At 41.1% G+C, this 14,956-nt stretch overlaps 1 protein-coding gene across 1 annotated transcript; it reads left to right on the forward strand.

The window, feature by feature from the left end:
• The first annotated feature begins 341 nt into the window (after positions 1-341).
• Positions 342-863, forward strand: LOC101557270 (ubiquitin carboxyl-terminal hydrolase 15-like). The gene has a single exon (XM_055124322.1). The coding sequence runs from the start codon at positions 342-344 to the stop codon at positions 861-863; it is 522 nt and encodes a 173-aa protein (XP_054980297.1).
• Positions 864-14,956: the final 14,093 nt, after the last annotated feature.

The following is a 14,956-nucleotide window of genomic DNA, read 5'->3' on the forward strand; positions in this document are numbered from 1 at the left end:
CCCCTGGAGGTGCTCAGAGGACCATATGGGATGCTGGGAATCGAACCCGGGTCAGCTGTGTGCAAGGCAAATACCCTACCCGCTGTGCTATTGCTCCAGCCCCAAGTAAGAGAGTTTTCTAAGGAGGCGGGTTGGGGTGGAAGGGATTTGGGGATAGACACTGACACTGGCGGTGGATTTAGAATTGAAGCATTGAAAGCCTGAAATTATTATTATAAGGATTATGCATCATGATGACTAAATTAAAAAGCAATTATAAAAGGACAGCTCAGGGACATCATCAACTGGTTTTGATAACAACTAATAAAAATGTTCAAAATAGGTGCACCGAGTGGGGGAAGATGGCGGAAGGCAGAGCAGTGGATCTGGACATCCAGTGTCCTGACATCGAGACTCTGCTCAAAATCTCGCTCCGGAAGGGGGACACCTGGTACCTAGTTGATAGTCGCTGGTTCAAACAGTGGAAAAAATATGTTGGCTTTGACAGTTGGGACAAATCCCAGATGGGAGATCAAAATGTATATCCTGGACCTATTGATAACTCTGGACTTCTCAAAGATGGTGATGCCCAGTCACTCAAAGAGCATCTTATCGATGAATTGGGTTACATATTATTGCCAACGGAGGGCTGGAATAAACTTGTCAGCTGGTACACGTTGATGGAAGGGCAAGAACCAATAGCACGGAAAGTGGTTGAACAGGGTATGTTTGTAAAGCACTGCAAAGTAGAAGTATATCTCACAGAACTGAAGCTTTGTGAAAATGGCAACATGAATAATGTTGTAACTAGAAGATTTAGCAAAGCTGACACAATAGATACAATTGAAAAGGAAATCAAAATAGGTGCACCTTCCTCGGTGTAATACCTGTCTATACACCTTCCCAGGTGTAATACCTCAAAGTTCGACCTATAGTCCAAAAGGAATATAGTAGTAAACATATATAAATAATGTGAATTTAAGTGTGTTTAGACACTGTGACCATATATCCCCCCTTATTTAAGAAGATGTATTCTAGTTAGTCCATATGGGTCTAAGTTATTTATTCTAAGTTATGTTGAGATAGAGCAAAGTGGCCAGGGCAGACATAGCCAATGGGCCCTTGGAAAGCCTTCCTGTACATTATAGACAACGTGAGGTCAAGTATTGCCCATTCAACAAGGCCCTCTGACCTTGGAAATGGCATCTATGACCTTGTCCTGATTATTTGAGTTGCCAACTTCTTGCAGGAACCACCTGTAAAACTTGGATTCTCTTTAAGAAGTTATGAGAATTTGGGAGGTAGTTCAAAGGCTGAAATCATGCTTGGAGTGCAGGTTTGATTCTCCAGCACCAACTTGGAGGGAAGTGGGGGGATTTATGTTAAGTAACAAATAGTGCCCAACCACCTCTAAAAGTGACCCCCCTCTCCCAAATAGCCCAGAGTGCAACTAAAAACAACAAGAAAAATTAATTTTTCTCTCTCTAGCCTACTACATGCACATTTGCTTTTTGCTTTTGCTTTTTTATCTTGGGGTCACACCCAGCAATGCACAGGGGTTATTCCTGGCTCATACACTCAGGAATAACTCCTGGCTGTGCTCAGGGGACCCTATGGGATGCTGGGAATTGAACCCGGGTCGGCTGCATTCAAGGCCCTACCTGCTGTGCTATTGCTCCAGCCCCTACATGCATATTTGATTTTAAGGTTTATTTTTAGCGTACTGATCTTAAAGTAGTAGTTAAGACCTAGGAATATATATTGCTAAGAAGCAATAATATATTTGTGTTACAGTTTTGAATATATCTAGTCACACGAAATTATATCTCCCAGGATTAGTTGGTTCTGTTTAAAACTCTGATTCGAGAGTGTTGTCTTGGGTGTCAGATAAAGACTCTTGTACTCTTTTCTTTGCCCCTAGTCAAACTAGCGTGGGCGATTTAATTTGAACTGCCTAGACATCAGTTTCCTAGACAATAAAAGGAAATTGGACTAGACCATCTGGAAGACCATTCTCCCGCCTCCACGAGTCTCTCTAGGTTCTAAGTTCAACTTTTGCATTTGTTTGTGAGCAGACATTTTCATGAACTACTCATCGTCTGCTCAGGCATGGCTAGGGCTCATTTTAATGATCATTTCAAGAGTCTATTTTACATACAACCAGGCAGTTTCACATCACAAGGCAATAAACAGTAAATACTGATAGGAGCAGAAGGCATGCACCTAAGCAATCAAACAAGAGTCAATGCCCAAATTAAACTTTTCTTTAATGTTACAAATTAACATATTTTCTTGGAGTTGTGATGAACTTTGGTCTACTAACACAATTGTGTATGTGTGTGTGTGTGTGTGTGTGTGTGATGTGCTGTTGGTTTTTTTTTCCGATTTAATCAGCTTTGAAATTGAGAATAGAAATGAGACACCGCCATTAATAAAACACACTGGCGTTTGGACACTTAAACTAAACAAAAGAAATTGGACCTGGGAGTGAATTACTTATTTATGACATCCCTTGTTGAGTTACCTAACCTCTTAAGAGACCAAAGACATTCATTTTATTGGTTCTCAACAAAAGTGGGGTGAGCTCTGGCATGATTTGTGGATTAGGTCAAAGGTGATTGTGGGGAATCATTTGGACCAAAACTTCCTTATAGGAAAGAACTCTCCTCCAAATTTTGTCTTGAAGGCAAAGACAACATTTTGGAATCCAGTTCATGATAAACAGGTGATATGCTCAAGAATTTTATTAAATTATATAGAGCTGGAGCAATAGCACAGTGGTAGGCTGTTTGCCTTGCATGCAGCCGACCCAGGTTCAATTCCTCTGTCCGTCTCAGAGAGTCCGGCAAGCTACCGAGAGTATCTCACCCACATGGCAGAGCCTGGCAAGCTACCCTTGGCATATTTGATATGCCCAAAACAGTAACAAGTCTTACAATGGAGATGCTACTGGCGCCCGCTTGAGAAAATTGTTGATCAACGGGATGACAGTGATATGGTGATACAGTGAGATATTTATATATGTACATATATAAATATCTCACTGTATCACTATCATCCTGTTGTTCTGAATTTACTCGAGTGGGCACCAGTAACGACTCCTTTGTGAAACTTGTTGTTACTGTTTTTGGCATATCAAATATGCCAAGGGTAGCTTGCCAGGCTCTGCCCTATAGGCGAGATACTCTCAGTAGCTTGCCGGTTTCTCTGAGACGGGCAGAAGAATCGAACCCGGGTCAGCTGCATGCAAGGCAAATGCCTTACTGGCTGTGCTATGGCTCCAGCCCAGGAGGCAGTGACTAAGTGAAACCAACATGAAAAAGAGCTAAAAGTCTTAATCAGCTTTGAGAAGGGAAAACTTCTGAGTTGCTGGAGGGAACCTGACTTCTCTCTACTGTTATAAGTGACCTGGGCAAAGCATCAATATTTGTAGGATGTTGGTCAGAATTTCTCTGCCAGAGTCTGAAGAGCAGAATGATCCTAATGGTTTCGGCCATCTCTAGTTTCTACTGATTGTCCTCAAAAAACGTATGGGGGTTCTTAAGTTACCTTGTTTAATGTCCTTTAAATAAAGATCCCCTAGAGTCCGATATGATCTCATAGGCCAGGAGTACTTCCCAATCCCAAATGAATTCTTAATATGGTTCTTCTAGATATGCATATATTTGCTGTAAGACATAAATCTTGTTATTGTTTATCTCAGTCTTTAATTTTATATAAACACAAACTCATTGTTGTTGCTTGTGGGCACATTCCATATGGAAAGCATTTATAGACACACACTCACACACACACACACACACACACACCCCACTTTTGTCTTGAGTATAAAATAAATTCTGCTGTAGTGATTTTTCTCCTTCCAACTAAGAAGCAAGGGTCTGCTTTTAATATAGAAGGAAGCAAATTCTGTGAACGAAAGGCTAGCCTGCCCTGCAACATTTTACTAAGAATTCAGCTTTCCACTTTGATGTAGGCAGTGCGATAAGTAATCTTCTCATGGGGACCAGCATTAAGGAGCCATCAAAGAGTCCCAGAGACCCCGGAGTTAGAGGGTATTGGAGATGTGCCTCTCAAACTCGAGGCTGAGGGTGGTTGTTGACTTCTGAGATTAAAAGCATAGGAGGCCAGGAAGATTCGAACCTAAGATCATTGCTTGTTGACAAGGTCCGACAGGGAATTCCTTGGATTTCAAAATTTTGTCTTTGAATTAGGAAAGGGAGAGTCTTTCACCTCACATCAGCAGTCCCACAGTAGGGCTGACATATCCAAGCCCTTGCACTTCTGCTATATCTCTCCTAGCTACTCTACTTGACCAGCCCGCCCCCCTTCACTCCTATCCTTTCCCCTGCATGTATCCAATATCAAGAGCAGTTATTTCAAGGAAGCTCTCATCACCACCCACAGTTTTCTTTTCTTTCCGAAGCCACTCACATTAGCTACTTCAAACAGTCTTTTATCTGGGATGAGGTCATTACCTTCCTTTCTTTCTTCCTGCCCTTGAGGTGAGAAGGAAAAATAAATCCAAACCAAAAGCAAAACTTCAACCCCAGTAGATCAGTCCTGGAACCACCCCCATTGTAACTGTTCTAGAATTTGATCTTTCCTTTTCTTTTGCACTCATCTCCAAAGCAGCGATTTCAGAACGTTTGTTTCTTTTATCATTTATTTTTAGTGAGGTATTCTAGTTTATAATAGTGTTAAGATCATTGTTTTATACTTGCTATGCTGCTACACCACTTCTTCCACCAATGTGTCAAGAGCCCTTGACCACTGTCCCATAGTCTTCCTCCTCTTGTCCCCTGGTGTCTCAGTATCCAGTTCTAGATTATGTCTCAGGATTCGTTTTTAGTGGGATTGACTAATCCCTATCTTTTTTAATACTCACATATAAGTGAGATCATCTGCTTTTCAACTTTCACTTTCTAATTTACTTCATTTAGCACGACTCTCTTTGATTCCATCCAAGTTGTAGCAAACTGCAATATTTCATCTTCTCATAACTAAGTAGTTAATTGTGTATATATGTGTATTTTATTTATTTATTGTTTTTTTGGTCACACCTGGTGATGCACAGGGCTTACTCCTGGCTCTACACTCAGGAATCACCCCTGGCAGTGCTCAGGGGACCATATAGGATGCTGGGAATCGAATCCGGGTAGGCCGCATGCAAGGCAAACGCCCTGCCCACTGTGCTATTGCTCCAGCCCCCTATATGTGTATTTTCAGTATCTCTTCCTCTGTTGTTGAACACTTGGTTTGTTTTCAGGTCTTGGTTATTGTAAATAATGTGATGACCATGAGTGTGTGTATGTCCTCTTAATGCTTCTGAATTTTTCAATGTACATTGTGAGTTCACAAAGTTTGGGGGTGCACTGTGTGCATTTGGTGACCGAGAGCCACCTCTCTAGGCTTCTCCAGCGGAGAGACAGAGACAGGGGACCATAGACTGATGGTAAAAATGGCCCATTTAACACAGAGCTGCTAGCAGACTTACAGAACAACTGAAGGAGGTTGAGATATAGGACTGCATGTAGGTGTGATTGATCATTTTCAGAGGTAAAGCGTTTCAGAGGAGGTGATTCTCTTGGAGGGATTAACTCTGTCTCCAGAGACATCTATATTGCTTTTCTCTTTCCCTTTAGTTGTACATATTAAATAATTAAGTTTGCTTCTTATTAATACTTGCAGTTATTTGAATAAATACAATAAAAGATAAATTCCAAGACTTTTCTGGGCCCCAAGGGCAAGCAAGGCTTTTACCTTAAATCCCAGACTAAGTCCTCAGGCCTGTTCAGCTTGTCCTTCCTCATGGGGTCCTGTCTCATGTCATAATGGCTTGCATCAAGACCATGCTTTCATGCTTTCTAGACTCCCATTTCAATGCTGAGGTAGCTTTGCCTCAATGGAAGCCTGAGTCAAGTAATTACGATGGATGCCCAGGAATAGACGTATTCCAGAGTCAATCAACTCCCAAATATTAGGAGTAGCATAATAGTGTTTCTGTGTTTAAGCAAAGAACATTGCTCTATGGCAAAATATGAAAACTCTATAGGGGAACTAGAAAAGCAGGTAATTCACTACAAATACAAAATCCAGAGTTACCAGAAAGTTTTGGCTTATCAGTAACCAAGACTGACTTGGGGGATTGTGACAATGAGAGGTAAAACACAAAGGAAAGGTTAAAGATAAACTCAGGGGACTAGAGATGCTCACAAGAGCACTGTAAGCTTCTCTGGAAGGGGGGCAATTTACTGACAAAGCCTAAGACACTTAGGGTTAATACCCAACAGTACATTGTTCTTTCTGGTGTGAAGTGATAGCCATTAATTTCAAGTTAATCATTGTTTCCTCAAAGAAAACATAAAAATGTCCAATAATCATATGGACAGGGATCAGCAGAATGCTACACATACACCATAACTTCTGCACTATCTCTTCAGGTTCTCTGGTATGTGTCTTCATTGCTCAAAACTGAGAAACAAGTGGTCTATATTCAGTGACTTTAAACCTCATCTGTTGATTTCTCACCTCTTGTCCATGTATTGATCCATGGCTCCTGCACATGCTTACACCCTTGGCTAGTCAGAGCTCTCTGCCTTGCCTGATCTCTCCTTAGAGATCCTCAGTGATGGTTACAGAATAAATTAGTATGAAATATAAAGCTCAGGCAGACTGACTTAACATACAGATGCATACATTCATATTCATTTACGCATAAATGCATAGCATATACTAGCATTATATGTATATGAATATACTCACTTCCCTGACATAGGGTGTAAAATAGGGCCACGTTTCTTCTTGTTTTTTTTTTTTTGCTTTTTGGGTGACACCTGGAGATGCTCAGGGGTTACTCCTCGCTCTACATCTCAGTAATTACTCCTGGCAGTGCTTGGGGGACCATATGGATGCTGGGAATCGAACCCGGGTTGGCCATGTGCAACGCAAAAGCCCTACCTGTTTGTGCTATTGCTCCAGCCCCAGGGCCACGTTTTGTAATAATTAAAATAATCAGAATCCAGGCCTTTGCGTTCCTCTTTTCATCACAGGCCGTTTCAGTCAGATATTCTGGTTCTATTTTTCCACCGTTTTGTGGGTTCATTTCTAATTTCTCACTCCTTGCCCCCAGTAATTGAATATTCCAGTACCAAACCCTTTTCTCATTTAGTCATAGTATAAATCCCTAGGAGACCATTTGGCCCACCAGATGAGTTGGGGTACTCTGAACGATGACAGAAGATATCAGTGCATGGGGAATGGATCAGTGTAAGAATTTCTCTAGGAAACATGACATTTGCATTGTAAAACAATCTTACTTCAAAAATATCATTCTAACAGGAGAAATCTCTTAGGAGGGCTACTTTTTAAAAGATTTCTCTTGTGCAGGAGGCCTAGAAGATGATTTTCAGTAGAACATCAAAAGAACTTTTTAACTAAATAACCTAGAGATTCAATTTGTCAACTGCCCTTTGTAGCCCATTTCCATAAACAAGATATTTTCTAGATTTATCTTTTTGTTGTACTGAATTCTCTTGGTGATAGCTATTAACTTTTCTTTGTGAATCCACAAATAGATTCACTTACACTCGTAGTTTCAAATGCCTTCATTTGCTCTCATTCCAGTCCAAAGCCTGTTATTACTTGCTCTTTCCCTACCTGCTCTCCACAGAGATAAATCTCATCAGTTTGGCTACAGGGTATCTTCTCAGACATAACTAGCTGTCCCAGGAGTCAAAGAATCCTTCAAACTTTCCCAGAGCTCCTCCTGATGTACCAGTTCACATGTGGAATAAAGCCCCTGTACATTCAAGCAGAAGTAACTGAAAACATTTTCAGAAGGTACTGGAGTTTTAGCCTCATGGTTCCTGGACTTTTAAGATCTGGAGAAGGGCCTAAGCAATGTTGTCCCATGATCACTGAAAAGCTAATGAAGAGAATACATTTGAATCACCACTGACAAGTCAACACTCTCTTTTTCCCCAGTGTTGGGAGACCATGAGTATTTTTGTATCCAATTTGGGGGGATTTCAATTGTAGTCACTACTAAAGTTGAATTTAGTGAAATAGTTTTTTGAGGTAGGCAGTCACTTCCACGTGTTGATAGGGATTGCTGGCCATTTGGTTCTAGTCATTGGTTCTAAAGAACTCTGATTGGTCACTCCGATAATTCCCTGAACTGGGTCAAGAGGCCAGTTAGGGTACACATTACTCCTTGAACAAGAAGCACTGAAGTACTTAGGAAGTGGGAAAGAAATAAGATTTGAAATTTGTGAAGTGGTAAGGTCATCTGGGAAAATTTAATCATTAAATGTAAACACGTGCAAGCCTTATACTTGGTTCTCATTGGTGTTTAGTCAAAACAGAACCTGCACTATAATACACACTGAAATAGTCAATGCAGTTATGCTGCATAGACTGCTTTAATCTATTTTATGATAATTATATAGCATAAAAGTTATTGGCGTTCTTGTGTTTCTAAGACCTAAGTCTGTAGCATTACTATAAATGGCAACTATGCATAAGTCCATTGCCTAGGGACTTGCACACTTTGGGGACGGAAAGTTAACATCAGAGATTTTCTGTGTACCAAAGAAATGACCATTAACACTACTGAGAACACATGACTCAACCTATAAAGATTACATTTAAAAAGATCTGTCTAACGGGATGGGGCAGTGAGGTGAGAGGGAGAAAACCTGGGGACATTTGTGGAGGGTCACTGACATGGGTTCTGGGTGTGGAGCTGGAATAGTCCTAAAACTATTATTAGCAATATTATTTATCATAGTGACTAAAGATTTTGGAAAAACATCTATGACAAGTGTCTTGTCATTGATGGTATTTGTATGTGGTCACACTGATGCATGGCAACCACAGGAATTTAAAACAAATTTCAGGGATACAAGAGATGGCCCAAAGGGTTGATGCAATTGAAGAAAGCGAATTTCAGTGAAACTTGCTGAAGAGCAATGGATTTATCTTAGTACTTCACTGTATCACTGTCATCCTTTTGTTTGTCGATTTACTCGAGTGGGCACCAGTAATGTCTCTATTCCTCCCAGCCCTGAGACTTTAGCAGCCTCTCCTTAATCGTCTTTCCCAATGATTGGAGGCTCTTTCAGGGTCAGGGGAATGAGACCTGTTTTTGGCATATTGAATACGGCACAGGTAGATTGCCAGGCTCTACTCATACAGATACTCTGAATACTGAGCAGGATACTCTCAGTAGCTTTTTGGGCTCTCCGAGATATGTGTATATATATACATATATAATATATATATTATATATATATATATATTTCATGGCTGCATGGTCCAGAAAGCTGCCTGGAGTGTGATGGTGGTTGTCAGGTGATAAATTTAATTCTATTTCTTAAGTTCTGAATTGGTAGTGCTTCCTTATATCTAATTTCATTTTGACAATTTTTAATTACTTGAATTTATTATTATTATTTCAGTCCCAGGATGAAATCCAGAACCTCAAACATGTGAAGTCTGTGCTCTACTCTGAATTATGTCTCCTTCCCCTTGATTATACTTTTAAAACAGGAAAACTTTTAGAACACAAAACATTGGATAAGCCTTCACCCTAATAAATCCTAGATTGTATCCTGAGGGGGAAAACATAATTTATTATCTCAAAAGCTAAAGTATCTCAACAAAAGTAATTTCCTTACGTTGAGTGCTTGCTAGGGGTCTAGGTAATGCTAAGTACTTTATATAATTGTCACATTTAATCCTTAAGACAACCTTATGGGCTTATGTGGTTCTCATTTCAGTGAGTTACAGAAAAATTCACTGAAGATTTTAGAGTTCAAACTAATTCGATCTGCAATCTGTGCTCCACCTAGCACAGAAGCTTTGCTTCTGTTATCTCCTAGTTTGCATGTTAAGCTCTAACAACATTTTTCTTTTCTTACCTGATGCTTCTTGGTTCCACCTAGAAGCTCTTTGAAGATAAAGAATAGAACACTCAACATGATTCTCTCCAGATTCATCCACATAGCAGTAAATTGCATAAGAAAAAATTTTTTTTCTTATGTCCTGAGTAATATTCCATTGTGTATATGTTCCATATCGCTGGAGCAATAGCACATTGGGTAGGGCATTTGCCCTGCAAGTGGTTGACCCAGGTTCGATTCCTTCATTCCTCTCGGAGAGCCCGACAAGCTACCAAGAGTATCCCACCCGCAAGGCAAAGCCTGGCAAGCTACCCGTAGTGTATTGGATATGCCAAAAACAGTAACAAGTCTCACAATGGAGACATTACTGGTGCCCACTCGAGCAAATCGATGAGCAACGGGATGACAGTGATACAGTGATATAGTGTATATGCACCATAACTTCTTTATCCAGTCTCCTCTTCTCGGGCACTTGGGCTTTTGTTAGGAAACCTGCCACTGGAGTGGGCGGTGGGGGTATTTGTGGAAGACTAAACTGGGGAAGGGAACACTAGGTCAATAGTGGAGGGGGAAGTACAGTACCTGTCCTTAGGGGCAGGCTGGGGGCTGGGAAGGTAAATGGGGACATTGGTGGAGGACCGTGAACTCTGGTGAAGGGATTATTGGTGGAATGTTGAATGCCTGAAACTTAATGTTGAATGACTTTGTAACTCTTTAATTCACAGTGATTCAAGAAAAAAAGAATAGAACACAATTTTTTTTATCACCTGCAGCACATGAAAGAGAATTGAATTGGGGTGGAAACTTACTAATTCTTAACAATAAAAATTGATTAGAAGTCTTGCCTGTCTGGATAATTCCCCAAGAGAAGTACAAAATAATCACCTTAGGAATACATGAAAAAAAATTTTTTTTGTACTTCAAAATAATATGCTATCATATGGCACAGGTGGGGGAAATCACTGGTTTTCAGTTGAAAATGTAGCTTACGCAGTGTGAAGCTACAGGTAGGTTTCGGGTTTCTGTTCCGAGCCATTACTGCTGGCAGGCAAGTACATGTGTGAAATGTTAGTTGCCATAGCAACCAGTACAGTGAGATTTTCCCCCCTCCCTTTGAGTTTATGAATCCAAATCAATAAATGTTTATAAATAACCCTCCAATTGGCCACAAGAAGTAAAAGCATAAGCCAGGACTATCCTTCTGTCCCGTGAATGTGAATCATAGATATGTTGGCCATATTCGAGGGGCAGAAAAAGGCTATCCATGGAATAAACATTTGGCCACATCATTTTCCTTGCAAGAGCACGTAGGAAAAACCTGCTGAGTGAAAATCTATTTCACCTGCTTACTGACAATAAACCAAAGGGGCATAAAAGACAGAACTGCAGGTATGATAGATGCCGCGTCTGCAGAGGAACACTGATATCGTTGGACACAATGAATGCAGGAGAGTTCAATGGAATAAGGCGAGACGTTACCTTGCACGTGTGGATTATATGTTCTCTGAAGTATGCAGGTGTAATTCATGCAAAAGTTAGATTGGGTATGAAGAATCCTGACAAAATTGAATCAGGCCACCAACCAACCATTGTAAGGATTCTTTCTATAGCATTCCAAACAGATGGTCAAACAGCTTCTCCAGGGATATTTTTAGTGGAAGGGAAAGTCGTTTCCCTTTAATCGCTATCTAGTAGCTGTTGAATTTATTTCCTGAGCCAAAATCTCCTCCTCCTCCCATCCCTTAACTTCCATCCATTGGTCTTAGTTTGTTTTTTGGCACAACAAAGGCCTAAACCATCTGGTTCCCTCCCAGTGACAGCCCTTCAAACCTTCCAAGGCAATCAGAGCCTTTCTTTAGTCTTGTTGTTGGTGTAGTTAGAACCTCTCCCCTCTCCCGGGTTCTTCCCTCAGAATGCTCCTCTTAAATTATCAGCATTATTCTCAAAAAGTGGAAAGATGGACTGCCAGGTGATCCGTTCAAATCCCCAAAGGTGAGTTAAGATTTCAGCAAAATTTCTTCGGATGCTTTTTCTCTTTCTATGCTCACAGTCATAGTTATGTTTCTGTTCGAGTGTGTGTGTGTGTATTTGATAATCACACTGCCCTTTTGGCACCTATTAGTATACATTGTATAAAGATGTATAAATCTTCAGTGTACTGTATACCTCCTACAATAATAGGAGTAAATTACATAAATATTTCTCCCAGGAGGAACCAACTGAGGCAAAGATTCCCTGGCAAGCCACTAGCCTGAGAAGCAAAATGGAACAGACTTCCTGAAAAGTTTTGGCAAATATTTTAGTTGGTTGACATAGTGCTGAAGTGGAGTAATTGTTCACAATGTATGGTTTGAAGGGTCTTTGAGATGAATTTTACACCCTCAAACATCCCATTCATCCCAGAGCCAAATTGGCTGAATTTCTACCCTTGAAAACAGAAAACACTTGTCTATTTTCCTCCAAAGGATTATTAAGTCACTAACAATTTAGTGTGAAATAGATGCTGTCTAGGAAAAAGGACAAACTGGGACACACGTAAAGCACTGAATTTTCTGCTTTGAGGAGCAGGAAGAGGTATTAGATAGATAAAACATTTCAGGAAGAAACAGGATGCTCTGAGAGCTTTATAATTTTACCTGGATCTGGTCTGTTCAGCTTCATGAGGAAGGTTCTTTATGGCCAATGAAGAGACTACACGCTCAAGAGTTTACCAGTCAAATAAATGGGAGCATAGAAGTCAGACTAGCCGGTAGCACAGAGCAAATGGCCCTAAATGATAGGGAATGGTGGCTTCACAGATCGTCCTGGTTCCCACTAAAGCAAGAGTAGGGGACCTTTACTCTTCCAAGGGAGTTTTGGATAATTGTAATATTGTTGGTGGACAATGAAATGCAAGTAGACTGGTCACAAAGTCGTGAGAAGCGTATGCGTCTGGTTGTGGGCCAGGACCAGATTGTGTCAGTTTAGGCTCTCGGGGCTTGTGCTCTCCGAGTATGGCTCGGAGGAATGAGTATGGCTCAGCTCCAGCCAAACATTGCAAAGCAAGAATGTAGACCTTATGTTGGCAGATCTTTCAAATCTTCAGAAATGTGAGTTTACGGAAAATCTTCTAGTTTGGAAATTTGACCGATACTCTAAAAATCAAAGAGAAGAACTTGTGAAATATAAAAAAGACAAACTCAGAGCCAGAGAGTAGTATCATGGTCACTGGGGATTGAGGGGTGGGGAAAAGGAGAATCGGGGGAGATGTGGGCTAATGGATACAAACTTCCAGTTAGAAGATAAACAAATTTGGAAAACATGCACAGTAGGGAGATTATAACTGCTAACGCTTGAGATATACACTTAAATGACGCCTAGAGTACATCTTAGATATTTTTTTATTACAAAAAAGAAATGGAAGGGCTGGAGCAATAGTACAGCAGGTAGGGCATTTGGCTTGCGCGCGGCTGACCCAGGTTCGATTCCTAGCATCCCATATGGTCCTCTGAGCACCGCTAGGGGTGATTCCTGAGTGCAGAGCCAGGAGTAACCCTTGTGCATTGCCAGGTGTGACCCAAAAAGAAAAAAAAAAGAAAAGAAAAGAAATGGAATTAGGTGGAGGGAGCAGCCAATATTATGATAATCATGGATTGGAGAGACAGTGCAGAGATATAGGTACTTTCCTTGTATGGTCCCCAATATAGTATATGATTCCCCGAGCATGTCCAAGGATCACTCCTGAGCTAGGAGTAACCTCTCTGAGTACCTCCCGCAAACATTATGGTATAGATTTGCAGTTTACAAATATGTCAAATAAATCGACATACGGTATACCTTAGGCTTATGCAATGCTGTGTGTCAATTTATCTCAATAAAACTGGAAAAATTTAAAGTTAAAGCAAAACAAAATTCAAAGAAATACCTCTACTGGTAGGCAAGGCCGAGACTGCCAGTCTGTGGCCTCTGATACGAAGGCCAGTACCAGTGGGATTTGCACCTACAGCTATTGCAATGAAGCAGAGACTCCAGAAATAGGAGCTTCCGCAAGATAGAAGTTTCTCAAAGTTGAGGGTGGTTTCAAGGAATCTGGTTGGAGAAGCTGAAGTGTGTCTCCAGCTCAAGGAAAAGATTGAGTGATGCCTAGTGATTTGCATTTGACTAGCCCAAGACCAGAAAGCTGTGGCCATCTGCCACCACGGAAGAGATGGGACTCACAGAGCTGCACTGGAAGTGAAAAGAACTTGGCTGTTCTGCTTGTGAACTGGTATGTGCTATCAGATGAAAGGAGTTACGGAATCCGTCCTAAGCCGCGCTGGGGCAGAGAGTAGGTTTGGACAGGGAGTGGGGAGGAAAAACAAAGTTCTATTTTCAGCCCCGTCAAAAAACCAATTATACACAGCTACTGCACACAAAGGTATAGACTTTATCTTTTCTCAAACTTAGTAATAAAATTAAAACATATTGGAGAAGTTCCTCAATCTATATCAGTCTTATTTTTTCATTGGCATATTACATTGTATGAATCATGTATATAAGCAGCCTCCCATTCCATGTACAAACATTTTCTGGGGAGGAGGCACACGTGACAATACTCAGGGGTTACTCCTGACTCTGCACTCAGGAATTACTCTTGACAGTGCTCAGGAGACCGTTTAGGATGCTGGGTCGGCGATGTGAAAGGCAAGTGCCCTACCTGCTATACTTTCACTCTGGCCTCATGACCTTTTTATTATTGTTTATATTTTGGCCACCCCCAGCAGTGCTCAGAGCTTATTTCTGGCTTTGTGCTTGGAAGACCGTTGAGATGGTAGCAGGAATCAAATCTGGATCAGTCATATACCAGGTAAGCACCTTGTCTACGGTACTATCTCTCTGGCCCCTACATAAACTTTATAACAGGGTTCATGGCCAGTAACGCTCGGGGTGCTTGGACCACTCTAGCAGTGCTGGACCCACGTGGTCAGGCAGCGCTTAGGGGCGGTAGCACCCTAAGCCACCAGAGACATATGTGATGTTGCTAGGAAGTCACGTGGCACCAGAGGTTGAACTCAGAGTCTTGCACACACTAGACATTTGCTATTGAGATACCT

This window comes from Sorex araneus, chromosome 2 (genome assembly GCF_027595985.1).
Source record: "Sorex araneus isolate mSorAra2 chromosome 2, mSorAra2.pri, whole genome shotgun sequence".
Taxonomy (NCBI): domain Eukaryota; kingdom Metazoa; phylum Chordata; class Mammalia; order Eulipotyphla; family Soricidae; genus Sorex; species Sorex araneus.

Bases quoted from the DNA above. Each gene is read 5' to 3' on its own strand.
- LOC101557270 (XM_055124322.1), top strand. From the start codon at position 342: ATGGCGGAAGGCAGAGCAGTGGATCTGGACATCCAGTGTCCTGACATC.